Below are 27,828 nucleotides of genomic sequence, written 5' to 3'. Positions count from 1 at the left end.
TGATTGTTGATTTTGTAGTGTTTTTCTTTCTCCACTTTCTTCAGTTAGTGATCTGATTTCTAAGACAATACTAAAGAATCTATTTCTTTTTTTTGCAACTGTATTGCAAACGACATCAAATATCAACAAAATTTAATAAAGAATTTGCGATTTAAAAAGCCTCACGTCATCTTTTATTGGATTACGCAGCCCTCCGCCCCCTCAATACTTCTGCTTTATAACCAAGTAAGCAAAATTTGGAACATACCTTCCTTAAATCGCCCAGTAAACTTCTATAAACAATTTCCCACACATATCCTTAAAAGCATAATTTAAAGTATCCAAACTCCTGCAGCAAAACATTTAAATTAAAGAAATGTGAAATGGTTTGGCAAATTATTATCATCTGCTGTGCTCTAGTCAGCCTACGTCGCCACAGTAATTTTGAGTCATTTATGTCCGCCTGCTGCCTGATTTTTACCCATTTGCGAGACCATAAACTTTCCGGTGCTCGCTTGCAGCCAGCGTAACATATGTGTGAGCACAGTTAAACGAGTAAATGTTGGCATCGTTCAGCGTTAACACCCACATTCGTTTAACTAATTTCAATTTTCATCACCATATACGACACGCGCAAGCCCATACGTACATACATATATACAGGCACTTATGTTCTATGGCAGTAAGTTAAACGCATAAACTCTTATCTAAGCGCATACATATATTCATACCTACATACATATGCACGTACATACAACATATGTATTTACGTTCATATATGTATGTGTACTAAGTAGAAGCTATGCTCGAACATAAAAGCTATTAGCCATACAACTTTTGCATTTATGTAAGTAGTGAGGGGTAAATTTTCTCGAATGGTGAATGAAATGAAAAAATGTTAGATATAGACAAAAGCGCCATCGGTAACGCGAAGAAGCGAATTCCGTCGTTGTGCTGGTAATAGAATCTAAGAGCGTAGTAGAAATACCCTCTTCAATTAATAATGTGAGCGCATAGAAAATTGAAATTATGTAGCAACTTCTTTTAAATTGGTTATGGTTTAAAAGAAAAATTTCTTCTATCCATACATCGAGCCCTAACCTGAAATTTTTTTTCAAAATTTTATTTCTGTTGCAGATGCTTTAGAAGTATTTCTGCATCAAAAATAAAATTTCGAAAAAGCGTCCGCTTACATCTTTGGCCATTATGGGTTGATATTCTATATCAAGGTCAATTGAAAATTTATTTAATCATTGAAAACGCCGCAGAAGTCTTTCGGATGCAAACTGGGGGTAAGATAGAGCTCTTGCAAATAGACAGAACTCCATATCTTCACTTCTAACTTAGAGCCATCGGTATATATGTATGGCTGCTGATGAGTAGGCGCTGAGCAGAGAATCCTCCTCCCGTTACTTGTTTGGAGATTATTCCTCAGTCCAGTGGGGGCGATTGTGTAGTCCAGGCGCCTGAAGTCTTCTGCAAGATCTTCCAGAATTTAACTGTGTCCGTGCTTATCATCGCTCCACTTGATAAACGCGTTTAGTCTGATAGCATTATAACTTGCCTATAGTTTATAGTTCAAGCAGGGTTTCCAGGGCCTAACGAATTGATTACCTCTTTTATTGCAAGCGATTTTAAAATGGCTTAACTAGTACATCCCTATAGACTTATATACATACATATGTATTTATCAAAGTGAGTTTGAATGTGTGCGAGTCTAACGAGTACGCTTGGAATGAGATTAAAGAAAACTAATTTCAAGCAAATATGGAGCAAATGTATTTTAGCATCATATATGGTACAAGTGTATCCAAGTGTGTATTAGGGACACCAATCCCGGTGTTTTTGACGTCCCGAAAATCCCGGGATATGTTCGCGTTAATGTTCTGGAAATTTTTGTATTTATTTTTTTTTTTCACTTATATTTCAACATATTTCGATTAATTGAAAAATACTAATAAAAATAAAATATTTCGCACAAACAACAAAAAATTAAATCGATAATCGCAGGCTATTGCCTGAACATTTTAAAATGCGCTTAGTGGCATTGTGCAACAATGATAGCACGCCCGAGTAATCATAGTCAACTTATGTACAGTAGTACAGTTTTGTCTACAAAAAAAGAAAAAAAAATCCCATTTTTTTACCAATTGCCCAATATAAAAATGTAAAAAATCTGTACCAATCGAGTGACACTGCCGTAAAGATGTATGCAATTAAAAAAAAAAATCAACAAATTTTCGCCAAAATTTCGAATTTTTTAATAAGATTCTGAGTATGCAGTTTTGTAGCCCATGGAATCCTAGTGGTATACTTAAAGTACAAATGGCTAAAAATTAAGATTGATTTTTTAGAATTTTTAAAAAAGCTCGAAATTTGCATAAAAGTTTGTTGAATTTTTTTTTAATATGGCACAAGTTTGAAATTTGTGGTCCCCCTAAATACGGCCTTGGTCTTTCCCATCTGAACAAAAAAACAATATAAATTTTCGAGTGGAAAAAGAGAGCGAATTTTTTTCTCTTTTCACCTGAACGTTTAATACCTGAGATCAACAATTTTTTTGCTTTTAGTTTAGAACTCATTACTTCGGCAGAATCTTAAGATAGTTTTGGATCCCTAACCAAATCATTTAATGCTTCATTTGCGAACGATTTTGGCTTTCTTTCGAAATCACTATTACTAGCAATGTTCAAGTCATTGAAGATTTCTTCGAAATGTACTTCCTCTGAATGAGGTAAATTTAAACACTACTTATATAAGCGCAAAGGTTAAGGTGAATCTGTAGATAAAAAGAGTAAAAAGAATAAACAAAAAGATAAAAATAAAGGTAAAGGTAAACATAAAGAAACGAATATGAGGATGAAGATAACGATATATGAACTCACCACACCTAGTTTTACTTACAAATGACATGATATCATATGACCTGAGATCACATCACTTGACATAAAATGGCATGACATGATATTATATCTCATTAACATCACGTGGCATAACAAGATATGACATTACATTACATGATATGGCTTTATATGACTTCATATAGCATTTACATACATGAGATCATTTCACATCACATTACATGAAATCACATAAAATCGCAACGCATTACCTGACATCACATCACACAATATCTTATCACGTCATCACACCTCACATAATCAAGGTGGATATGCAGATGAAGAAAAGGTTAAAGGCAAAGATAAAATTAAAAACGAAGATATGAAAGATAAAAGCAAAGATGAATATCAAGGTTTTTTTAGACACTTTTCTTTTATAAAGACAAATGGGATGGCGAATATGTATTTATCTCTTTAATTTTTTTTAATTTTTTGCATTCGTTACCACATTACACCATAATACACCATAATTTTGTTTTTTTAATATTTCTAAAGGGAAGTGTTTTTATTCGATGATAAAAACATTTGTTTTTAACTTTTTTTACAGAAATTATACGAATATATTTTCTTCATGTGAAATACTTTTTTTTTTGTATATATACGGTTTGTTGTATATATGGTATATTTCGTTGGCGTATTTACGATTATTTAATTAGTTGGTAAGATATACGTGATTATTTTCAGGACTGAAGGTCGATCCAGCTTTTTGAAATGTGATCCAAATAAATGAGGATGGGAAATGAAAAGTAGTGCCGAAAGAGCGGTGAAATTAATGCAAGTTATTATCATGGCCTTATAACAAAAGACGAGAGTCAGGGGGCATACATTCGTTTTGGAACGTGTTCACGAGCATCGTTCACTATAACCTAACTTTACAAAGATAATTTTCAATAAACTAGTTAAAGAAATAAATTTACCTAACCACTGTGTGGTATGAGTTAACGCAAATCAAAATTTAAACGTAAGTCGGGTAGGGAAGGCGTGGTCCAAAGGGCGTAAAATTTTAGGACAGTTGTTTTTGTACCCATCCTAAATTTTTTGGGGGAGGAGAACGAAAACACCGTGCGAGAAAAACAAAAAAAAAAAATCAAAACACACGAAAGAATTGATATACACACGAAACTATGGGCCAAATATAGTAAAAGTGCGTTTAAGTTTTTCACTCTGACGTCAGGATTTTTTTTCAAAGAACTTAGAAATTTTAAAGATATGATTAATTCAAAAAATTATTGTTAGTCAAGTTTGCAGTACGAAATTCGATGATGACGTCGAGCCTTTACTAGTCCTCAAACCATAATTTAAAAAAAAAAAATATTTGCAAATTTTCAAGGATATTTAAAGACACAATTTGCACAGTAAATTTTCCATACCCATTCGTCCTTGTGCACCAAAAAATGTATTCTATTATAATTCTAAAAAAAGAATTTCTTTTATATGATACCTCTATTGTTATTCTAAATTGCATTAAAACTTTTTAAATATTATTTTTGAAATAATCATATTTTTTACATTTCAAAGTCCTGACGTCGGAGAAAAAAACTAAGTACGGAGTTCTACCATAATTTACTCATAGTTTCGCGAATATATTCATTTTTTTATGTGTAAAATTTACTGCCGCACGGTGTAAATATGGTACAGAATAATATATGTGTACCAGTGATGTTGCGAATATTTGCATTCCCATTCGTTATGCTAATGATTCGCATCATTTTACACATTCGCATGCACATTAAACAATACGAATGTTTTGCGAATACTAATGTACATGGGCAGAGATACAACTCTAATATTGTTGCAATGGCTCTAAGTCTGTCTAAGCAGGCGATAAACAGTTAAGTAGTGCATCAAGCAATATTGATGGGCCTTCAACAAGTACTGCTAAAAGTCTTAAAAGCAACGTAGAAATAATTTTAGATTCCTCAAGCGAAAGCGAATGCTCGGATGTAAAATCACTAGACATTAAAAAATGTGAAATTAAAGCTCAATTGAAAGTCTATCTTAAAGAAAAACGAGCTCATCTCTGTGAAAATCCTCTCGACTGGTGGTTCCAAGTACGCAATTGTTCAATGCAGCCGGCCTTATGTACGAGCCTCTAAGAAATCGCCTCATGCGAGAAAAGGCAGCAAAATTATTATTTTTTTTTTTAATATAATATGCCTCTTTTGAACTTTGACTTCTAGATTAAGACACCGTATAGGTTAAGCGTTCGTTTAATATTCTAATAATTTACAAAATTTTTAAGTAATAAAAACGGTAGATTGTCTTTAGCTTTTTTAATATTATTCCTAACATTCGCATTCGCATTCGTATTGACATTGGCGAATGTGAAAAATACGACATTCGAAGCATCCCTAGTATATACATAAAATAGGTACATACATACCTATGTACATTCATGCGTTCGTTCAAATGTGCGCGTAATTCCTTTCATCCAATTCATTTTTTGCTTACCTCAATACTAATTCTCCCTTTTTCGTGCTGTTGTTTCTCTCGTTTTTCATTATTCAATTGACAGACGAGTCCATACTCTCCGAGGATCCCACACCAGCGGAAACTACACATCATTCAAGCGGTGGCTTAAGTGCCAGTGCGAGTGACAGCGGTGCGGGTGCCAGCATCGTTGCACATGGACATGATAAGCAACAGTCGACACTTCTCATATTGGCTGCCGTTGTGGCGATAGGCGCCGTCATTGTAACGTCAATTATCGTGGCGGGTATTGTAGTTGTGTGTAGGCATCGACCGCGGCCACCTGAACCGCAGGATGTGCGCAAAAGTATGCGGTAAGTATGGTCTGATGTAATAAGTGAGTATATGTACGTATGTGTGCGAAGTTGGTAAATTAATTCTTTACACTGAATCAGCAGTATTAAGTAAATAGAAAATGAGTATGTGCATACATATACTAAATATATTTAAGAATATACATGTAGTTTCGTATATATATAGTTAAACTTACTTACAATTTAAAGACTTACACGTTTTTCTCTCTAAGTATTTGAATAAAGTTTTGTAAAGAAAACAAAATGCTTTATATTATAGTTGAAACTTAAGAGAACTTTTTACTGCAATTAAGCTCTTGGTAAAACTTGGAACAAAATGCTTTCTTTCATAGAAGAAATGTTGAAAATAATTAATTTATTTAACAAATACTTAAAGTTAAGCTTCCAGTTAGGACTCAAACTTAGATATATGTATGTGTCTTTCTACCTTAGAGCTAATTTGCACACTTAAATGAAGCAAAGTTTCAAGCATATCGTAATTATTAAAATTTTTTCATAAATAAACTACTAGTAAGCAACATGCGTTTCTCGCTTAAAACTGGCAACCAAGTTTTCAGTAATTAAACTATGACTCTTCAAAACTCTCAAATGAAGCTGAGTCAGTGATAGTTTGGAATTTATTCACACACAGTTATTCATACATGCGCGTGTATGCACATAGCTAGTATAATTATAAACAAATATTAATTACCGCTGACTACTGCCCCACCAGATAGCTGCAGTTCAACTAAAATCAAGTTGACCAAACTAACCACCGTCGCCGTTGGCCAAATAAAATTTTGCAACTCTTGACGCCTCTTTAGCGTTCTCAAAGAAGAACGAAACTCGTGTTTACACCACTTCTGAGCGAACTGCTCTCGAAAATAAATATCTTAACTGCAAGTAATTAGCAGCATTCACTTAAGCGCAAAACTTTATTATTCGCACAATTCCGCCTTCTTTGGTAGCCAGCCGCCCACAAGCACCCCAAACCGTATCAACTTCGTTCAGAGTCGCACAGATCGACGCAAATTTACGCAAAACTTCTCACGTTTCACATTAACTACGCTCCAAATGGCAATGCCTATTTTGCTGCTTGTGCATTTGCGTACGCTGACTTATCGCCTCTGTGCGACGCGGCAGTTGGCCTGCCACCAACGATATAAACAAATATGTATATAGTTACTAACTTTAAAAGCTTTCTCCGCCAGTAACTGGATTGCTTGTTTCATTTGTTATAGCTACGTACACAGTATTGCAAATATATATTTTTTTTTACAAGTTCTTCTACCTACTTAGTTTGTTTTCGCATTTTGCTTTTGTTCTTGTTTTGATGCAAAAAAAAAAAAAACAAACAAGTGAAAGTTTTGCGGAGCTCATGAAAAATTAAATTAATACACCACCTGTGCAGCCAGCAAGCAAGCACGGTTTACTTTGCGGTCAAACGAACCGGTTCAAGTGCGCAGCAGGTGAGAAGTGCTTTCGGTGCACAAGAGTACATACAGACGTTTAGATAGCTGACTGTGCAAAAAAAAAGGCTCTGTGGGCACACTGACCGCAAAGGCTATTTGTGCGAGGAAGGAAACGTTAATTACAAGTTATGCAGCAGGCTAGGACCAAAGTCTTAAAAGGAGTCTCCATTTGCATAAAAATTATGCGAAAATTATTTAGTTAGAAATTTATGGTTCCTTTTAAGTGTGCGAAAAGTGCGGACCAAGGCCATCTTCTTCTTTCTTTTTTTCTTTTTTTGGCGCTGTAACCGCCTAAGCGATTTTGGCCGAGTTCAGCAAAGCACGCCAGTCGTTTCTCCTCTGTGCCAACTGACGCCAATTGGAAACGCCAAGTGAAGCCAAGTCCTTCTCCACCTGATCTTTCCATCGCAGTGGGGGCCTCCCTCTTCCTCTGCTACCACCAGCGGGTTCCGAGTTGAATACTTTCAGAGCTGGAGCGTCGGTGTCCATTCGAACGACATGGCCAAGCCAGCGGAGCCGCTGTATTTTAATTCGCTGCACTATGTCCATATCGTTGTAAAGCTCATACAGCTCATCGTTCCATCGTCTGCGGTACTCGCCGTCGCCAACGCGTAAAGGACCGTAAATCTTCCGCAAAATCTTTCTCTCAAACACCCCAAGAGCCGCCTCATCGGATGTTGTCATTGTCCATGCTTCTGCGCCATATACCAGCACGGGCATGATGAGTGACTTATAGAGCGCGGTTTTCGTACGTCGAGAGAGGACCAAGGCCATCTACCTGCCTGCAAACATAGGTGGCAATCAGAGATTTTCAAATTTGCTTTTATTCGTTTTCTATGTATATATGCCTAAGTTTTGATGGAAAAATTGTATGAAAGTGCTTAAGTGAGTGTATGAAAATCAAAAGTTCACACTTGAGTTACTCATACGCAGTGGAGTGTTCGTAGAGCTGCAGTTTTTTTTAGAGGTAAATGTGCGAATAAATACTTGTATGAGGTAAAATATTTCGGTATATGTTCTCGTATGTGTATTTACCCTGCAGGGAAAGCTACTAGTTGTTAACAAGCATTCTACCAGTTTTGCGTTTCAGCCCAACTACTTTTTAAATGTTAGCGACCGATATTTTTAACATTGCGATGTCCTACGAGATGGCAATTGTCAGGCTACGCATCAACTTCTGTTAGTAGAAATACTAGTATCATCATACCAGTTGATGAGATAGTCAGCCAATTCACTTGCGGCGCTCCAACATTCGCAATGGCCGACAGAGCAAAGAACTCGCGTGGTTTGCCCGAGATCCCAGGTTCAAGTCCTGGCGCAGGCAAAATTTTTTTATCCGAGCACACTTGTGCACAACTCATAACGGTTATTTGTAACAGCCAAACTGAATCGAAATAGATATAGACAAATTTGTACATAAATGCTCAGAATGAAAAGAGAAATCGTCCATCAATCCTTCTGTCTGTCTGGGTACACGATAACTCGAGAAAAAAATTGAGATATGTCCACGAAAGTTGATAGGTAAGTTTCCCTTTATTCATGGTAGGTTGGGATTACAAAGGGGAGACATTAGAAAATAACCACGCCCACCTACCATATAACGGTATTTCCGTAAATACTGGATCCAAATTGTTGAAAGTTGGTACGCGAAGTTGAATTTTGGCATACAAAAAGACAGTTAGGAAAGTTTTTTTTTTTTTAAATGGGCGTAGCACCATCCGGCCAAGACACTCTTAATTGAGCTCGTTATGAGCATAAAAGCTTCAACATAGGACTCCAACAAGAAAGCTTAACTAATAAGAAGCTCCTGTGTTTCTTTATTGTTAAGGTTCATCATTTATAAATGAAGTTTGGCAATCTTGCATGCAACATTCTTTATACAAAAATAAGGGGAGACTACTTCGAGTCGGCGAAGATTACCTTGAAAGTATTTAAAATAACGTTACCATTTATGTACATAAAATCGAAATTAAATAATGTAAACTGGCGTCTCCTCATCAAATGTCCAGCTGGTTACTCGTCTATATTTTATTCTTTCCTTTCGTCATCGTCGGTGATAACAAACTGGTGACAACCCTCCTTACAAATATTTTTGCCAATAAACTTTCCTAAACCAATGTGATATTTAATTTGTCTTATCAATTAAGTTAAATTAAACCTTCCAAACAGGTAGCAATCTCCCACAAAAATATATTCAGCTGTAAGTCTTTTCAAACCTCTTTCTTTATCAGCCATATTGGAATACTTAATGTACCTGAACTGCAATTTTCAAACAGGTGGCAACTCTTTTTTTTTTCTTTTTTTATTACGAATAACGGTTTTTATTTCTTTAGCTTACCTTTGGGAGGTAATGCAATCACAATGCTCAAAAACGGAAGATTGTATATTTATTGTAAATACATAAGTACATTCATTTTTATCGAAGTCAGTAGCTCATGAATGCTAAGCACTTATAACAAATATTCTATACTAAAGCTGTATTACAGTTTATTTTCTGATGCAAACATTTTAGTTTTTCGCTCGGCTTGTGCAGCAATTAACTAGTTGGCCAGCATTTCAGCTGCTGAGTGGCTTTGTGTGAATTTCAATTAACTTAATCAATCTACAACAATACAAAATTGCTTATCGTTGATGTACGGCAACTTTGTTACATGCGGGCGCTCGCGCCCACTACAACGTACGCCCTCGGGAACAAGTTTACACAGACATATTTATTTAGTACATACGTATGTATGTACTTTGAAGTATATAGAAAGATTTCAGTACATAAAGGCCATTGTGTGATACCTTCGTGCCTACATATTTACGCAGTGGCTGAAACTAAAAAAAAGTGCTGAATGTCCACTTTCTGCGCCACACCCTTTACACACAATGCACATTCAAATACTCAGTTGTGCGTTGACGGTGGGCTAGTGGAAAAAAAGGAAAAATACAAGAAAATACAAGTTGGGCGCACCATGTAATAGTAGTTACACGCAGATAAACTCCACCATCCGAACTATGTACATTCCTTTTGATGTGGACTTATGGTGCACTAAACTATACATACATATATGCCACGCTGTATTTGCTTCGCTCGGTCGTATCCATTGGATTATCTAATACCCGGTAATTAATTTAATTGGACTCATCAAAAGCATGGAAAAACGCATCAATTTAGATAGAAATCTCACTTGTCCGGTCACCAGTCAGAGTTGGCTGGCCACGCAGCTCCGGCTGTCTCTGATTTTCTATGCAGCCGTCTGTCTTGCAGCTGCCACAATCCACCTCTCCTGTGTGTGTACATCGAAGTGTTTGCTGCGTCTAGCAGGCATCCCAACATATTAGGGTTACCAACAGGGCAAAGCACCTGGTGTGGTGGCTCTTGTGGCAATGACGCAGCGTTCGGGATGCCTAGCCCCTAAAGGTACAGTACATCTGCAGCGCAAACATTCATACCTACATACATATACAAGTGTGTATATGTATGTATGTATGTCCTATGCTGGAAGTGTGCTGCTGCGTATGCTTTTTGCTTTGTGTAGCTGCTGTGCAAAATAGCCGCAGTGCGCACCTCGGCCGCCGCGCCACCTACTCCTGCCAGCCAGCCGCACAAGCAGTAAATAATAACGACACCTTGTTTTAGCTAAAATTAACTTTAAATTAAGCTAATCATAGCGGAGTGAAGAAGTGCCAGCTGATGATGATGATGAAGGGTGAATGCATGCAGATAAAATGAACAAAAGCCATAAGCAGCTGCGAAAGCAAAGGACGATGAAACAAAAACAAGAAACAAAAAAAAAAAAACAGAACAAGTTTGAAAGACAGTAAACAATACGACCCACTGATGAGGGTGAGACAAAAGCAAAGCCTAACAAGTTGTAAAGAAACTAAGTTAATTTGTACGGTTGTAGGAGAGCTGTCACCTCGCAGTTGAAGGACGCATGAATTATGTTTGCGAAAATGGCGTGTTTACCAAAGGAAAGGATTTTCGGCATATAATGTAATTTTAATTTTAATTTATTTTTTCAAGGAATGCTCTTAACAAAGAGGGAAAGTGATTTACCAACACAGTGGGAAAAGTTTGTTAAAGGTATGTGAATGCGGTACGAGGTTCACGCAATATGTTAAACAAACATTTACTATTATTTTTCAAACAAAGTTTAGCGGTCTAAAAAAAATAACAAATTAAATATTTAAGTTAAACTTCTGAACAGATCCAAGGTAAATATTGCCACACAAATTCTTTACAAAAAAAAATAAATAAAGAAGATTTTAACTGCTTTATAAATCGAAAATTTGTATGAAAATGTCACTTTGTAATATTCTTTGAGACCATGAGGAAATGTTTTATTAAATTTTCAAATTTGTTACGTCGGGTTTGATAAGATTTCCGAAAAAATAATTTGGCGTTCTTGGAATAACTAATGATAAATTTATCGGGCCAAATTAAAATAAAAAAAAAAAATTAATCTTTTCACCGTTGTGTACCTAAAAAAAGTTTTTATTACTACAAAAAAATTTTTTGGGAGCAGAATCATTCCAACTCAGGATGAAAAACTTAGACACGTATAGTAAAAATGGAAAAAAGTGTTAAAATTCATATCGGAGCGAAATATGTATGTAGTTAAGGTACATTAGGGCGGGTCGAAAAAAAAAACAAAATGTTTTATACGAAAATTTTATAGGTCTTGAAATGTGCTATTTCAATCCCTTATTATACAACTTCTCCAGTCTGCGGAATGAGCTGGAAAAATTTAAAATAAGTGTGGGAACACCAATTTTTAAAATTTCTACAACGACTTGTGTAGATCAAGTCCGCAACTTCTTGACTTCATAAAATCATAAAAAATAAATTGGACAAATTAAAATTAAGTAACATCAATATTGTAAAAATTTGAAAATTTTTTATTCCCACTCTTATTTTAAATTCTTCAAGCTCATTCCGCAGACTGGAGATATTGTCGCAGAGAACTAGTATTTATTTTCAAGAATAAGGGACTAAAATAGCATCTTCTAAGACCTATACAATTTTCGTATCAAGCATTTTGTGTTTTTCGACCCGCCCTAATGTACATATTTACATACAGTAAACATTCACCAAGCATAATACTGTGCAACACACACTTTCTCAGGAAAGGCTCGTTTTGAACCATTTTTTGTAAAATCTGAATAAAATAAATAAAGGTTCAAAGAATAAGGTGAGATCGGTTAGATGAGTGTGCCACAATTTTTTTTTTCAAATGTCGAAAATCAAAATTTCTAGATATATGCCCATATACGGTATTTGTCTACCTCGTGTTAGACAGTAATCCTCACTTCTTTCAATTCCCCAGCCTTTATCTGAGAATAATAGTACACAAATTTGAGGCCAGAGGCATCCAAAGACTGAAATTTCCAATAGCGACGTGTGTTTCAATGCACGAAGACTCTTTGTATGTTGCCTGAGCTGTACTTTGCTTTGTCCTCATTTAAAGCGAACTGGAAACTACTGCACTTTTACACGTGCGCCGAAAATGACTTCACTTTCATTCAGATTTTTAGGCATAAATATGTAGATACACATCTCAATTTTTTACTTGGCGTCAAACGCGTAACCTTTCAGCAATTCTCTTTCAAACCCTTCGGATTGATGAAGCTATCTGTTAATTAGCCAAACCGGAAATATTAAGCTAACAAGAAGCTATGCTCTACGCGACGTAAAATGTTATCAATTTAGTTTTATGATGAAACTTTCCACATTATAAAAACTCGACTTCCAGTTACCTTCGCTTTGGCGCAGAGATCTTCAGTTGTTGAAATTTGGCAATAAACTGCCAAGAATCAGCACCAACTTGTGAAAGATGTTGTTGTGTAGATTACATTTTCTCGGCATCACCAAACGTTCAATACAAGCTTGATAAAATGTAACGATTTTCGTTAGTGCGTTTCATTTGCGCTTTTCTTGTGGCCATTTTCAAAAAGGTTTCACTTTGGTGTGGCCAAATCCTGTGGCTTAACTGAAGTGTATATATTTATATCGACCCTCGTTTAACGTTCAATCGGCAAACCAATGACTCGTGATTCGATATGGTTCTATTTGTTGAATGGCTCATGACGTTCGTACAATTCCAGATAACAGCAAATGTTTATGATTTTGTGTTTGTGCGAGTGCCTAGTGTCTTTTGTAATTTGTTGCTATCTTGTGCTGCCTGTTTTTCAAAAACTTTCAATCTGGAAAATCCGTAAATCATTTCTTTTTTTACAATTTGGCACGCCGAGATGACTTAGGGTCTTCTCTAAATGTACCGTAACTCACCGAAGCCAATATTCACACACGCACACGGTTACAAATACACGCGCACATTGTACTATCACTGCAGAAAATCTGACTAGCTCAGAACTAGCGTAGAACTAGACCTTTTGCAACCAGTTCCGTTTTGGGCACATTTTTAAGATTCGATTTTATGATATTCAATTATTGTAAGCCGCGCGCAAGAATTTAAATTCATTAAATCTGAAAACTCACAACTGCCTCCACCGCGATTTGAACTCGCGACCAACGATGCTTGAGTCGGAGGTATTCTCGCTGAGCTGTTTTCATTTTGCACGAGAAGTGAGCATTTGTACACTTACATACAAAGCAAGTTTCAACTGTCTCACTCTGTAGCCGTTTTTCACTAATTCAGAGATAGTTCTAAAATATTTAGTTCGGAACTAGCGCTTTGACAGACTGTCTCAAAAATTGTTCTGCAGGGATACTTTGCTAGCAAGCAGTCAGAAAAGAGAGCGTCCGTTTTTCCTAATTGGATATACTTATCATTGATGCTCAATCTCAATTTCGAATTAATTGAGCTGAACAGATGAAATTTGTTGGCGTTTTCTTTTCGACACCGCCAACAAAGTGAACATGCTTCAATACTTCTGCAAACTTCCATACTGACATACATACTTTATGCATGCGAACAAATTAACTTTAACATTTACGAGCATACGTGGATACACATATACATACATATAAAAATACAGACATGTGTTTGAGGGTGAAATGCTTGCTTATCTCGAACATTTTAGCCCACAAACTTTCTCTAACTCGGTCTCTCTCTGCCACCCACCTTACTCCGCTGCCACTCATCAGCGCCTATTAGAAATCTTCGTCATTCGTTCAGCTCGAAAATAAAGCGCTGATTAAAGCAAAAATCACTACACCTTCCTTCTGATGCTTGGTGGCTCGTTGCCACAGTCAAAGCCAAATTTCATTCCAAATCCGTATCCGTAACCGAAATCAGTGGTAAGGTCACATCGATAGAAAATTTATTGCAGCCATTTTATATGCCAATGAAAATGTTCAGGTTGAAATTGTAACCATTATAGCCATTTTAGCTAATGCCTGACTAGTATGTTGTCTTTGCTGACCGTGCAAATATGTACGAGTACTACATGCACACATACACAAGCGTTTTTGTGAAATAGTAGAGTTGCTTGAGTCGTGCCAGAAAATATTCATTTACACAAGCGAGGTGTATGTACTTAGTAACTACGGCTTTGTTGAGCGGTTATTTATAGAGGCTGCCGGAATTTTTGCCCAGCAATCCTAATGTAGTTTAATGGACTTTAATTTCTTTAATATATGTATGTATGTATGCACATAGCTGTAGTGTGAAGGCAAGGCAACTAACTGCCTAGGCGCTATGAAATTAAAGAAGAAATTATAACAGAATAATTTAATTTTGAGAAAAATTTTTATCAGCCCTACGGCTAAACTGGCTATGGAAATGTGGTCGTATGCGCCACTTGAGAAGCAAAGGACACATTTAGGGCGCGATAATAATACAATTAAAGTTTGGTAGTGAAATTTAGCACACAGCTATAAACCTAATTAAAAGTACATACTTACTACACTATATAGTTATGTTTATTAGGGTATCCTTTATTTAGCAAGCTGACTTTAATTTACGGTCGACCATCTAGATTTCATCATTTCTGTTACAGTTCGATTTTTTGTTTTGCTTTTTGCACAATTGAGTAAAATTAAAGATGAAATAATTTTTTTTTTCATACAATCATCCAATTTTATATGATTTAAGTAAAAAAAAACTTTAAAAATCTAAGAGAAAAGATGATAACTTTATTAATCTAAATACTGTGTAGTCGCAACTCTATCTATCTATCGCGTTGGTGTGCGCTCCAAAATTACGAAAAAATGTTTATGGAAATTCGTCAGTGCCTGCACTTGCTTTTTTTCTTCAATTTTGCCTTCGAAATGCGGGCAAATTTGATTGCCAAACTTCAAAGAGCATGTGTATCCAAAATCAGTTGAAAGTTTGTGTGAAATTTTCTGTGGGTCCTTTGTACCAAAACATCTATTTATATAGTTAGCAACTTGTCATTGAAAAAATAAGTGTTTTTGGAGTTAGTAGGTTTTGTTTTGGCCCATTTTTGGAGATTCTAAATATTAGAAATATAATTTTTTTACCACCATTTAAAGATATTTTTTTCAGTTTTGCAATTGGCTCGTTGTAATAGCTACTATATATAAAAATACATATGTATGTGAGCCCACATGGAAAGGGGTCATTAGGGCGGTACTGAAGGTATGCACATATATGCGTATTTCTAAACAATTTCCCAACAAACCGTCCCAACTTCAAAGCACGTGACAAATTATAAGTCATAAAACCTTGAAGTAGAATAGGAAATCATATTCATTTTTCAAACCTAAAGATAACTTACTTCTAAATACTTTGCAAGGTGAGCTAATAATGTTTTTCGCACTCTACGATTCGATGTTGTAGTCGACAGTAAGAAAATCAAATTCCATGCGTAGTCCGAAAATCCTGAATATCTCCAAAACTAAATTCGACAACAAGGACCCTTTTCAAATGGTAGTAGTCAAGTAGGCTTAGTCAATATGTACGTTCTTGTTTTTGTACAAAATATACTACCATTAACGGAATTCCTTAACCTATTCAATCGCTTATCACCTCGTCGATTTAGAAAAATATATTAAGGTTCAATAAGCTAATGGCGATGAAATTGAAAAAAAACACATTTCTACGCGCAGTAGTATGCGTGGCGCATGGCATTCCATTCACTCGCTCACCTCTTCACTTTACACACACACATCCGTTTTCCTCTGTTGAGTTCAACTTCTAAAATTGTTAAGCCGCTGACGTTGTCCCTAAACGGCTCTAAACAATCATCAGCAACAATGGGCTCTTGAAATTGTCAACCAGCAATACAAGTGGCCAGCCGAAAAGGAGGCCATAATAGCGTGATTGCTGTGACTTTTTCTGTCGCTTGGCAAACACTCTCGTTTACAAACTACACTAAAATTATATTATTGTTGATAAACAAATAAAAAGTTTCTAATAGTATAATTCCATTCAACAACTTTTATACTCAGCTTGGTGAATAAAATCATGCCTGCATAACTTACATACAAACAAACAAACTTATGTACGTACATATGTGTAAATTCTTTGTCTTTTATAAAGCTCTATGCACTCGAGAGAAGTTGCTGAAAATACCAAAAAGTTCACATACAAAAAAAAATTTTTGAGGACATGCCACGTAATTGCATGGTGTTGAAAATCAAGATTTTATAATTTTTGTATAAAATTTTATTTTTCTATTTAGTCTTGCTTGCAAACAATGCGTCAATTTGTGAACTTCTTGCAGTTTAATACTACATAGATGTTTTTGCTGCCTAAGCTACCATTACCTACATGAATATTCTTAAATTTCGAGCTGCCCCAAACGAATTTAGTTGCCGCTGCGAAATTTAACAAGCACTTAGAAGCTTAAAATTTAATAAAAGAAAAAATATGCCCACAGCCAGAAGGAAATTGAATTTGTCAGAAATTTGACACTTAGCAATTTCTTACTTTTACCATAGAAAAAATTCGTAATACAGTACTGTGTTCCAGTAGCCAGTTATCTCAGTGTTAGTGACGTCCACAGGCATATAATCAAGTACCTCACATTTCACGGTGAATGGCTACCTACACAGCTTGTTTGGTCTATCCAACTGCCCTCCCAATCGCTCTCCCCCGAATTCCGTTCAATTACATTAATTGAGTCAATTTCTTGATTAAATTGATGTTCACTACCAAATTTTATTGCACTGCATGGTTTGCTATATTGATTGTTTGGCGGTTAGTGCAGGACGTTATGATAACACAAATGTACATAGTCTAGGTAGGTAACAGCATCTACGAGTAGGTAAATAGTCGCTGCTTACCCAGTCAGCATTGAGAAGGTAAATATCAATTTTATTGTATTGTTCTGAACTGTAAATAGTTGAAAAATTGTGCGGCGGGTCCTTAAAGAGAATAGTCCCAGTAATTAGTCGCAACAAAACTCATGCGGCTATAATTATAGACTACGTAAGTCGTTCTAGACTCATCTCCTACGGGCACAATTATTCCCTAGCAAACCTAAGCTCCGGATAAAATTGCAGCTAGCTATAATTTTTACTTTTAAAAAGCTACTGGACTACTTTCATACCGGTCCGGTTAAAATGGAGAACAATTAGGTGAAAGTGTCAAAAAAAAATAAAATAAAAAAAAAATATATGTAAAATAAAATAAATATTTTTTGCGAATGATTCCAAGATTACTCGTATTTTTTGCAGGAATGAAAATGAAATGCTGACTGGGTATAAAACATACCTGGACAAATATAAACTATATACATATACTAGCCAGCCTCGTATTCGCGAGGTTTCGCCACGCGATGAATGTGTACATAAGTAAGTACATATACGCAGCAGACGGCAACCCCATTAAAAAATAAAGTCTTGTTGCACACCTAAAGGCCAATCCCTTTCATTTGACATCTTATGTTTTTAATGTAACGAACGGAGTGGATCTTATAACTTTTTAGATATGTGGCAACTCTATTCAAAAAAATATAAGCTTATTGCACGTCTGAAGGTCAAGTCCTTTCATTTAACGACTCACGATTTAGTCCAACGAACAGCCCACATCTTATAATTTTTCGTACAGGTGGCAACCCTCTGCGAAAGTATACGACCTTATTACACATCTGAATTCCAAGCCTTTTCCTTTGAGACCTAATTTCTTTTGATGAATGCGCAGATCTGATGTAATTAACAAAAAAAATGCCTTCACATATTATATGTAAGGTTGTAATTTTTAAATAGGTGGCAATCTCACTAAAAAAAAATTAAAGCATTGCAGATCTGAAGATAATATCCTTTCACTTTGAAATTTAGTAGGACCGGTACCTTTATTTGTTTATTATAATAAGTTTTTATACCCGAGCGCAGTTACATGAATGCTCAGAATGAATAGAGAAGTCGTTTAAGCCATGTCAGTCTACCCGTCCATCTGTCAGCCGTCCGTGTATATAATAACTCGAGAAAAATTAGGATATTTCAACGAAATTTTGTATGTAGGTTTCCCTTTATCCAAGCTAGATTGGTATTGAAAATGGGCGAAATCGGACTGTCACCACGCCCACTTCCCATGTAACGGTATTTTCCCATATATAGGCATTTTCAGTTCAAATATTGAATGCGAATTGTTGAAAATTAAATGTGAAGTAGAATTTCGGTTCAAAATAATATTATTATGAAAGTTTTGGAAAATGGGCGTGACCCCGCCCACTTATGATGATATATTTTATCTCAGTAGCCCCTTCACCAAACCTTACTAAGCTCGATACGAGCCTTGATTAGGGTCCAGCAGAGGGAGGTCTGTTGAAAAACTTCGAAATCGGGCAATAATTACGCCCACCTCCAATACAACGGTAATTTACAGCAATACGAAAACTGTGTTAAATCAGTAACTACTGGGGCTAATTCACTTAAAATCGATGATTGCAATAACCACTTAGCAAATAATTAGATTATTTTAATTTTTTAGAAAATGGGCGTGGCACCGCCCCCTTATGACCACAAATTCTTATCTCGGAAACCGATTTATCAATTTCTACCGAACTTAGTGCACTTAATAACTTTGGTACGGAAAAGCCATTTATTGAAAATTATTCAAATCGGACTACGATTACACCCGCTTACCGTATAACGGTAAATTTCGGATATACGAAAACTCTGACATTTCAATAACTCAGGACGTTTTTTTACTCCATGTTAATATATAAAAAAATCTCTTAATAGTAATAATAATAATAGATTGGCGCTTACATAATATGTTAGTGTTTGGCCGAGATTCTCCTCCGATTTGTTGCGTGCACCTTGATGTTATCACACAAAGAAGAAGGACCTCCAGTTTTACGCCGACACCGAGCGGCGATTATATTTTAATGAGAAGCTATATTTCATGGTGGAAAAAACTCAGCAGTTGGACATTGCCTGCAGAGAGCCGACCGCTAGTAGGAAAAAAATAATAATTTTCTCTTTGTTTTTGATGTTGGTCGGAAACTGGGGAAGATCGCATGTGCTGCGGAATGGTTGTGCGCACATATACTCTGTGGGGAAAATCTCTAGTTCTGAACTGGTGCGCCTCTAGTACATTTAGACCCAGTACTGGTTCGCGATAAATCTCTTTTGCATGCAAACAACTGGCGAATTTAACATGGCGATGTCCTAGGAAGTGTCAGTTGGCCCCCGCTGCATCCTTTTTTTCGATAGTTCCGAACCAGTTTAAATTTGACACCTTATATATAGATCTATAACGGAAAAAGTGAAATAAAATAGTTTTTTAAAGGTACCATATTTCGCTAATTTTGGTCTGCTTCCTTTTTGATGATAAAGATCTAGTAGGGAACTAGAAATTTGGTTCACTAGTCCGCGGTTTCCCTGCAGGGTAGCCACAACGCCACTGGCTGCCAAAGCTCATTACTTTAGTAGCATTTTTATAAAAAATAAAGTCCTTGACGTATACTTTCTTAAAAAATTTATAATAAACATTAAAACCCGTGCACTAGCAGGTCGGATTAGCAGCATTCAGATCTTGTTGTCACTCTAAATCTATATGCAAGTGATCGTAATCAAACTACGAAAACATGTGTCTTGAAAGTAGTCATCAAGTACTTGGAACTAAATGCTTATCTGGGACTACAGACCCACTACAGACGTGTTTGACTATGTGGTTTCATAATTTTTCAAGCTCAAATAGCTGCAGGAATTTAGCGTTGTGCCAATATTTGTACATAGTGCATTTGTGTGCGTCTGCATTTCCGTATGTCTGTTTGTTGCATAGCCGTACGGTAACGCATAAGCTTACCTACATAACACATACACATACACTCTACCTTGCTTTTGGTTATGTACTTCTTAGTTGCGCTGCCTATGTTCGTACCAATATCCATAGGCATTCACATCCAGAATGGCTGAAACGTAAACAGGATATACGTAGCTGCCTTGCTCTCGCCATTGATGTTGGTGGCTACCGCAACTGCACGGAAATCATCAGCATGATTTTCGTTTTTTTTGGTTTGCCCAGTTTTTCTCGAATCTATTGTTTATGGCGTGCAGCAAGTTTTTATTGCATTAACCGGGAACTGTAGTACTTTTTTCTTTTGCGTCGATTTCCGCATCGAATTTCACAGATAGCATAATAAAGTGTGTGGTTTTAAAAAATCTGCATGAAAATTCATTTTCACAATTTCTAGTGTGAATGGAGCTAATTGTTTGACATTTTTGGTGCAACTTAATAGTGGCAGAAACTTGTATTGCTTTGTAGAAATTTAGATAATGCAATTTTTTTAATTACGCAATGTTAAAATTATATTAACTATTAAATAAGCTATAGCTAGGAATGCTATGTGCGGAGAGTGACATTTTCTTCGTAGGCTACAGATGTCGCTCCCAGACAGCTCTTTCGGGTTGGTTAGAAAGTTTCATTCCAGGTGTTTAGACCGCAGTTTTGGAAATGTTAACCAGTTTAAATAATTTATATACATACATATTGAGCTGTTTTCCCGTGCAAGCGTTCTCTCTGATATTTCGCTTTACTGCGAGAAGTTCGATCCAACACTTTTCTGTCTCTACATCTATCAAATTGAGACTAGCGGCTTCGATGGCCTAAGAAGACGACTTCTGAGCTGGCAGGATGCCGATCTAACCAAGGGTAGACCATAAGTAGACAAGAGTACCACGGATCAAGCCCTAAATGTAAAAATTCAAAGCATCAATATTTTTCATTTGTAAGCCTTAGTATATTGTGTTGCCAAATGAGATCAAAAATGCTTGTTTTGGAAATAAAAAAAAAAAAAACAGTTGCTTTGGATTTCTAACCGACTTCAAAAAAAGTTGCAACATTTTTTTTTTTATTGTATGTCACCGCATAACTTTGAACTTCGTCAACCTATTTCGACAATTTTTTTCATCGGTAAAGGTGGTACCTCAAGGGTGATCTCATACTAACTTAGTTTAAATCAAACCACTGAATCATGACGAATTTAACGATACTCCTAAATTTGTATATGTTTAGATCTCTCTCTCTCTTTTCAGTGAGACAGACACGAATTCCACCTCTCTCGCGATTTCTTGCAATATCACTGTGGTCTAGAAACCATATACATAAATCGGGCTAGGTAACACTCAGCGACCGAAAGTGGGGACCAACTAAGTAACTTTGAGCGAACCGATTGCCACTTAGCTATCGGAGTAGATATTTAACCCTCCTGTCGACGTCATGGAAATCAGTTAAAACTTCTTCCGTAATAAAATATACCTAAACATATATATTTAAAGAGGCCTTTGCAAAATACGCCACCACCGACAGCTATGTAAAGCTTCGACGATCCGTGGAAAAGTTCACCGGTGCTTCCTTCTAACCGCTGCCTCCCGTTCAATCATACCTAGAGAAGTACTAGTTGGTGGCAGTTTAGTCTCAAATAGTTATTAGCAGCTAACCTCAGCTCATGTTGTTCAAATAAGCCTTCAGTATGGATTCAAATATATACGAAATTACTTATGGAAAGGGACTGAAACAGTGCCTGTAGAATGTCGTTTAGGACCATCCAAAGCAGAGATTAGAAGATGCCACCTTGTGGTGAGCTTCTGTTTAGTTTTTGCTGCAAAGTAACAATTTCCGTTTCGAAGCTATAGTTCTCAAGCCTATGCTTAACTTAAGATCTGATGATTGCCCGCGGAGGGATATTACTAACAGAACCCTTGATGGCTGTTGACTTCTGTTTTGCCATCGGAATGATAGTTGACAAATATCGATAAAGCTGAAGAAGTTTTTGTAACATCTACTGGTTAAGAATAAGTTCAAATTATGTTAACTTATTTAAATATTTTGTGAGTCCTGAAATGAAAGGAACTTAGTTGGTATATAAGTAGAGCAAATACCCAAAGGCTTATGTAATCCAGTTTATATTCCAAAATGGTCTACTGTGCATAAAAATTCAACATTTTTCAAGTGATTGCGCTGATGTAAAAACAAATATTTAAATAAACAAAACAGATATAAAAGTTGAACAGATATAAAAAAACTTAGAGCTCATAAAAAGTACGATTGGTTAAGGAAATACCAATGAATTTTAATCACAATGCAATGATGTTATCAATGTGCAGTGTTGCACAGCTACATATGTACATATAAACCCTTATGCACAGATATGTCGTTCCTGTAAGTACAGACAAATATGTGCACATTTACATAAGTACATATGTATACGAGTATACATGTTTCCATACCACATACACGGTTAAAAATTTCGGTTTTAATTTTAAACATTTTGAACTACATATATGAACCAAACAAACCTTCCAAGTTAAAAAAAGAGCACATATTTTGGGTATAGAATTTAAACAGCTCGGTTTGAATTTTAAACCCAAACATTTTCTATTTCGTTTGCTTCACGTTACACTTCACGAAAGCTTTTTCATAATTAAGAATAAAAAATAAAAAATCTTACATTTCATGTTCCAACTGATGGGGATTGAACCCGGACAGCCTTGGTAGCGCCCAATTGTATCACGCATCTTTACACACTCAGCTACAGCCATCCATGAAAATGTGCTTTCAAATGTTGAGTTTGAATCAACACCACACTTCGCTGCGTTGATGCTGTCAGTTCATAAGATTTGCTCTCTCTCTCTCTGAGATACACCCTTATGCCTAAGTCTTATAGGTCATATAAAATAAGGCATATTTAGGCAAACGTTTTCTCTTTCGGTTTAGATTGTAAACAAAATTTTCTATATATGAAACCTAGAAACTAGAATCAAAACATTGTGGTTTGATTTTCAAATAAACAGGGAATATATTTGAAACCACGAACTTTTTGTTTTAATGTTAAACCACTCAAAGCAAAAGATCATTTTCTCGGCTGCTTGGACTAAAGTTTAAACCAGAATATATTAAAAATTGCTTAAAACTGTCGACTGCTTGAAAAAGTTGACTATAAAAGATTAAAAAAGGCAGCAGTCCCAGCTCGGCTTAAAAATTAAACCCAAATTTTTAACCGTGTAGGCAAAAAATACGAATTTTTACTTTAATTTTTTCTGCTGGAATATTTCATATATTTTTTATTGTTTTAATAAATATTGCCTCCATAACGCGGATTCAAATCTCATAAAATAATAGAATACATAGTATTCTTCTGCAAATATAAATATTTTATTTAAAAACATCAGTGGTTCCAATTGTTTCTCGATTGACTAATTCAAATAATAAACACTAAAAACTTCGCTTCCTTCTGATTCAGGTGCTGATACTCATATTGTGCACATAAAATAAAATACGAATTGTTTTAAAAATTATCTATTGTGGTGAAATATTTGTTTTTTTGTATTTCCTGTGGTTCCAATTTGAAAGCGACGATAAAAATATGTGTTGCAATTTTTCTCTTGAGAGAAGTACTATTGGATAGCGATACATTCCCTATAGTGTATTAGGACATTCTAGGTGCATACCTGTAAATGGTAGCCCCTCTTCCATTTGCAGAGTCGTCTGAGGTAAAGAAATTCACAGCACAAAAGTCAGCTATTAGCAAGAGGAGCAAAAATTGAGCCATACATGGAGAATGAGTAGACAAAAAGTCTTGTCTCAAACTGTCTAGCAGCTGCCAGTAACGATATTTTCTTAATTTTTGTCCAATCACAAAATACCTCACAACCGCTGAAGCAGCAGAAAAAGAATAAGTATAAATCTAGGAACTGTAAAAGAACTGAACGGAAAAAGGTTTCAGATATATGTAAGTTTACTGTCCAAATATGATTGATCGTTTGATCGTTTGATAAATAAATGCGGTTGACTGTTGACTGACGAAATCTAGTATAAACGTTCGCAAAAAAGAAGAAATGGAAGAAACCTATCTCTCATGATTTTAAATCTGGCACTCACTCAAGTAACACAGAAGTCCTTCTTCGTCGAAACGACGACGCATTTTTTGAAAACCGTTACTTACTGGCTTCCAACTCGGCTGGGCGTTTACACAGATTAACAGCTTAGCACCGACTAATACTACAAAAAATATTCTCTCAAAACTATATAAAACAAAAAAACTATATAAACCGACTTCAACTCTCATATTACTCTCATATAAAAAAAAAATATATATATATAAATCTCATGATCCACTGATCGGATCTTAACCAAATTAGTATGGGACCACCTCTGAGACACAGATGCAAAAAAATTATCGAAATCGGTTGACGTGGTCCAAAATTATGCGGTAACATACATAAAAATGAAATAAAAAAATAAAAATAAAAATTAAAAAAATATTCCGACGAACTGATAACCTCCTCCTTTTAAGGAAGTCGGATAAAATGCTTGGTGCCTAGTTTCGTGAGTATATTGATATTTCTGTGTGTTTTGAATTTTTTTGTGGCACGGTGATATACATACCTATACATTAGACTGCATCACACCCCATACAAAATAAATCGGTACTGTTTTGCCATCGGAGTTACAAAATTTATTGTATTTTTAGACTTCCACCAAAAAATTTCGGAAAAATATGAGGATTTACCTGAGCTGGACCAATTTGAAAATTCCTCCAAAAATGGAGTTTCTGAAATATTAAAAAAAAAATCCCCCCCAAATGACAATACGGCTTAAACTTAAAAAATTTGCATACAAATTTTAAAAAATAAAATAAAATATGTTCAACGTAATCGTAATAATGAGATTTTTGATGCTGTTTTTTAACTTTTTTCAAAGCTCGGCATAAGAAAGACTTGAATAACTGAACCTAAACTATTCCAATTTAGACTTAAATATGAGGCATTTCTTTGCCAATAAATTCATTGAAGGCATGAAAGAAAAAGGTAGGATGAGCGAGCGTTATTTCGAGTTAAATTAAGATGTGTTGGTATTTGAAAAAAAAAAAGTCTAACTCTAAATCAGAATAGTTTTGGCCCAGTTATTAACGTTTTTCGTTAATCAATCTTTGAAAAAGGTAAAAAAACAGCATCAAAATCTCATCATTACGATTCCGTTGAAAAGATTTTTAAATATTTTTATGCACATTTTGTAAGCTTAATCTATTTTGTCAGCTGAGGGGAGTTTTTTCAAAACGGTCTTGAAGAAATTATTTTAATTCATAAAAAAACTCCATTTTTGGCGGTATTTTCTAATCGGTCCAGCTCACGTAAATCTTAATATGTTGCCGAAATATCTTGGTGGACGTCTTTAAATATAATAAATTTTGTAATCCCGCCGGAAAAACCGCAACTTTTTTTGGTGATGCAGTCTAAAATACATATATGCACATTTATATATATGCATATACTAAAAATGTTCGAATAAAAATAATCGGGTCAAGCTGGTTCTTGGCGTCGAAATATGAAATTCCCTGCTGCAAAAATCAGATTTAAACACCGAAATGTCCTATATTTTATTTTAATAAAAAATATTATTAATTAATTAAAAACGATCGACAATTGGTGCACCGTTGCCACTTTAAGTAAAGGTTTGTTACTGGTTCATCGTTCCAGCAGAAATTCTCTAATTGTAAAATATGTACTACTCTGCGAAGAACAGATTTTGCGTTATTAATTGTTGAAGTTTTGCCAATTGTCAATTGTTCGTGAATCAAAAAGAAAACCAATAGCTCCCCAATTATTAAACTTTAAATAAGGTAATCAGCATAGTAATAATTCCCCTGCCTTTATGTACTTACAACTCATTGCAATCAATTTTTATGTGCGTACTTTTTCAAAACTTTACAATTCAACAATGCTGATATGCTTCTGCTTTTCCCTTTCCTTTGATTACTTGCAGACCCGCCCGCAGCGATGTGCCGTCCATGTACATCGAGGAGGACGCGCTGAACGATGAAGAGGTGCTAGCCGGCACACGCTCCGCCGATATACGTGCCGCGCGCGTACTTCCCTCCACGCTGGGACCACGCTGCAGTGCCAGCACAACGAGCAGCCAACATCACTACATCTCCGAGGGTTTCATACAATACGCACAGCCCAGTCTCAATGGTACTATACCCAAATCTATACTTAATAGACTATAGTTTTTAGTTTGTTTTTGTTTTTGTTTGCGTGTATGCGTAAATTCTACATGCATTATGTATTCTTAGTTGCAAATCTTTGTTTTAGTTGTAGTTGTAGTAGCTATTAGTAGATTTATGTAGTTAAAACTTTCCACTTGCTACTTTACACAATACTATTTACTTGTATTTACTTTAACTCGATTTACTTTTTTCTTTATTGGTTTGCTATTGTATTATATGTTCAATGCTCAAACTTCATGGAATTCTTTCTTATGCTGTACTATTTATATTTCTAGATAGTGTATACATATGTACATATATTTATATTTACGTAGAAGTTCGATTTCATGCTTCAACTTCCCTTTCTCCCTTTACCCCAACTTAATATGTACGGTTTATTATTATTTGCAATTCAATGACTGAAAGCGGTTGTATTATTTAGAACTTTATCACAAATAAATAGCTGCAAACTGTCATGTGAAGATATTTCGTTGCCCGATTTGAGAGCTTTGAATCACATACTTATATTTTAAAAATACATATGAATGTAAACTTTGTTATCCGTCACAATTTGATATGTACATACATATGTATTTAACTTACACAGCGAAATGTCTCGCTAGAGATTTATTGAGTGATTTTTGCGTCCCTTGTGAGATCTTTGTCTAGGTCTCGCGTTTTTTCTCTACCGTGTACACTTAGTTCTAAAAATAACCCTTGGCAGGTTTTAATTATTTTGAGTTTATTTTTCCAAAGACTTTCTTCATAATTCGGACAGTACTTCTTCTACAACCTGACGTATCTTGTTCTTCGCTATATCCAATGTTGTGCAAAAGAAGAAGAAATAGATGGCGAGATCTTTGTGGCCAATGCGTGTAGGAATTCATAGCGAAAAAGAGCTATAACGTCAACGTTTTGTGGCATGAGATACCGTCTTGATGAAATCATATTTCTTCCAGATCAAAAATTACAATTCCAGGTCATTCATTGATCATGGCGGCATACCGCTGAGAATTGACTAAGGGTTCATTGCAGCGTGGACGACACCACAGATCCAATAATAAATTACTTAGATTGCGTTTAAATTTTTGACAACGCAGTAAAGCATATAGAATGATTCCTTAGAACTCGTTTTTTATCGAGTTTTTTTTTTACTATTTTTTCTGTTCCACAAAGTTACCTCTTTGAGAAAATAAGAAATTGCGATATAAGAAATCTAAATAAAATAATAATAAAATACTTTGATTTAATTTTAACTAACGTCAAAAAGATCAAAAGTTTATTCTCTAATAGGTCGAATTGAAAACAAAAAATTAGAAAGATATCGGATTCCCCTTTTTAATCGATCATCGATTTAATCGA

The 27,828-nt window shown here is 35.4% G+C and overlaps 1 protein-coding gene across 1 annotated transcript in view; it reads left to right on the top strand.

Annotated features, from left to right (window-relative positions):
• Positions 1–27,828, top strand: part of LOC118738119 (hemicentin-2) — a gene marked incomplete in the record, with an annotated part of 156,383 nt that overhangs the window by 111,632 nt on the left and 16,923 nt on the right. The window contains 2 exon segments of the mRNA XM_036469038.1: positions 5,395–5,662; positions 26,244–26,452. Coding sequence (XP_036324931.1) covers positions 5,395–5,662; positions 26,244–26,452 — 477 coding nt within the window.

This window comes from Rhagoletis pomonella, unplaced genomic scaffold (assembly GCF_013731165.1).
Source record: "Rhagoletis pomonella isolate Grant_MI unplaced genomic scaffold, Rhpom_1.0 Rhpom_scaffold_00004, whole genome shotgun sequence".
NCBI classification, from domain to species: domain Eukaryota; kingdom Metazoa; phylum Arthropoda; class Insecta; order Diptera; family Tephritidae; genus Rhagoletis; species Rhagoletis pomonella.
The sequence above is the reverse complement of the archived record's forward strand: the minus strand, read 5'-3'. Positions and strand labels throughout refer to the sequence as shown.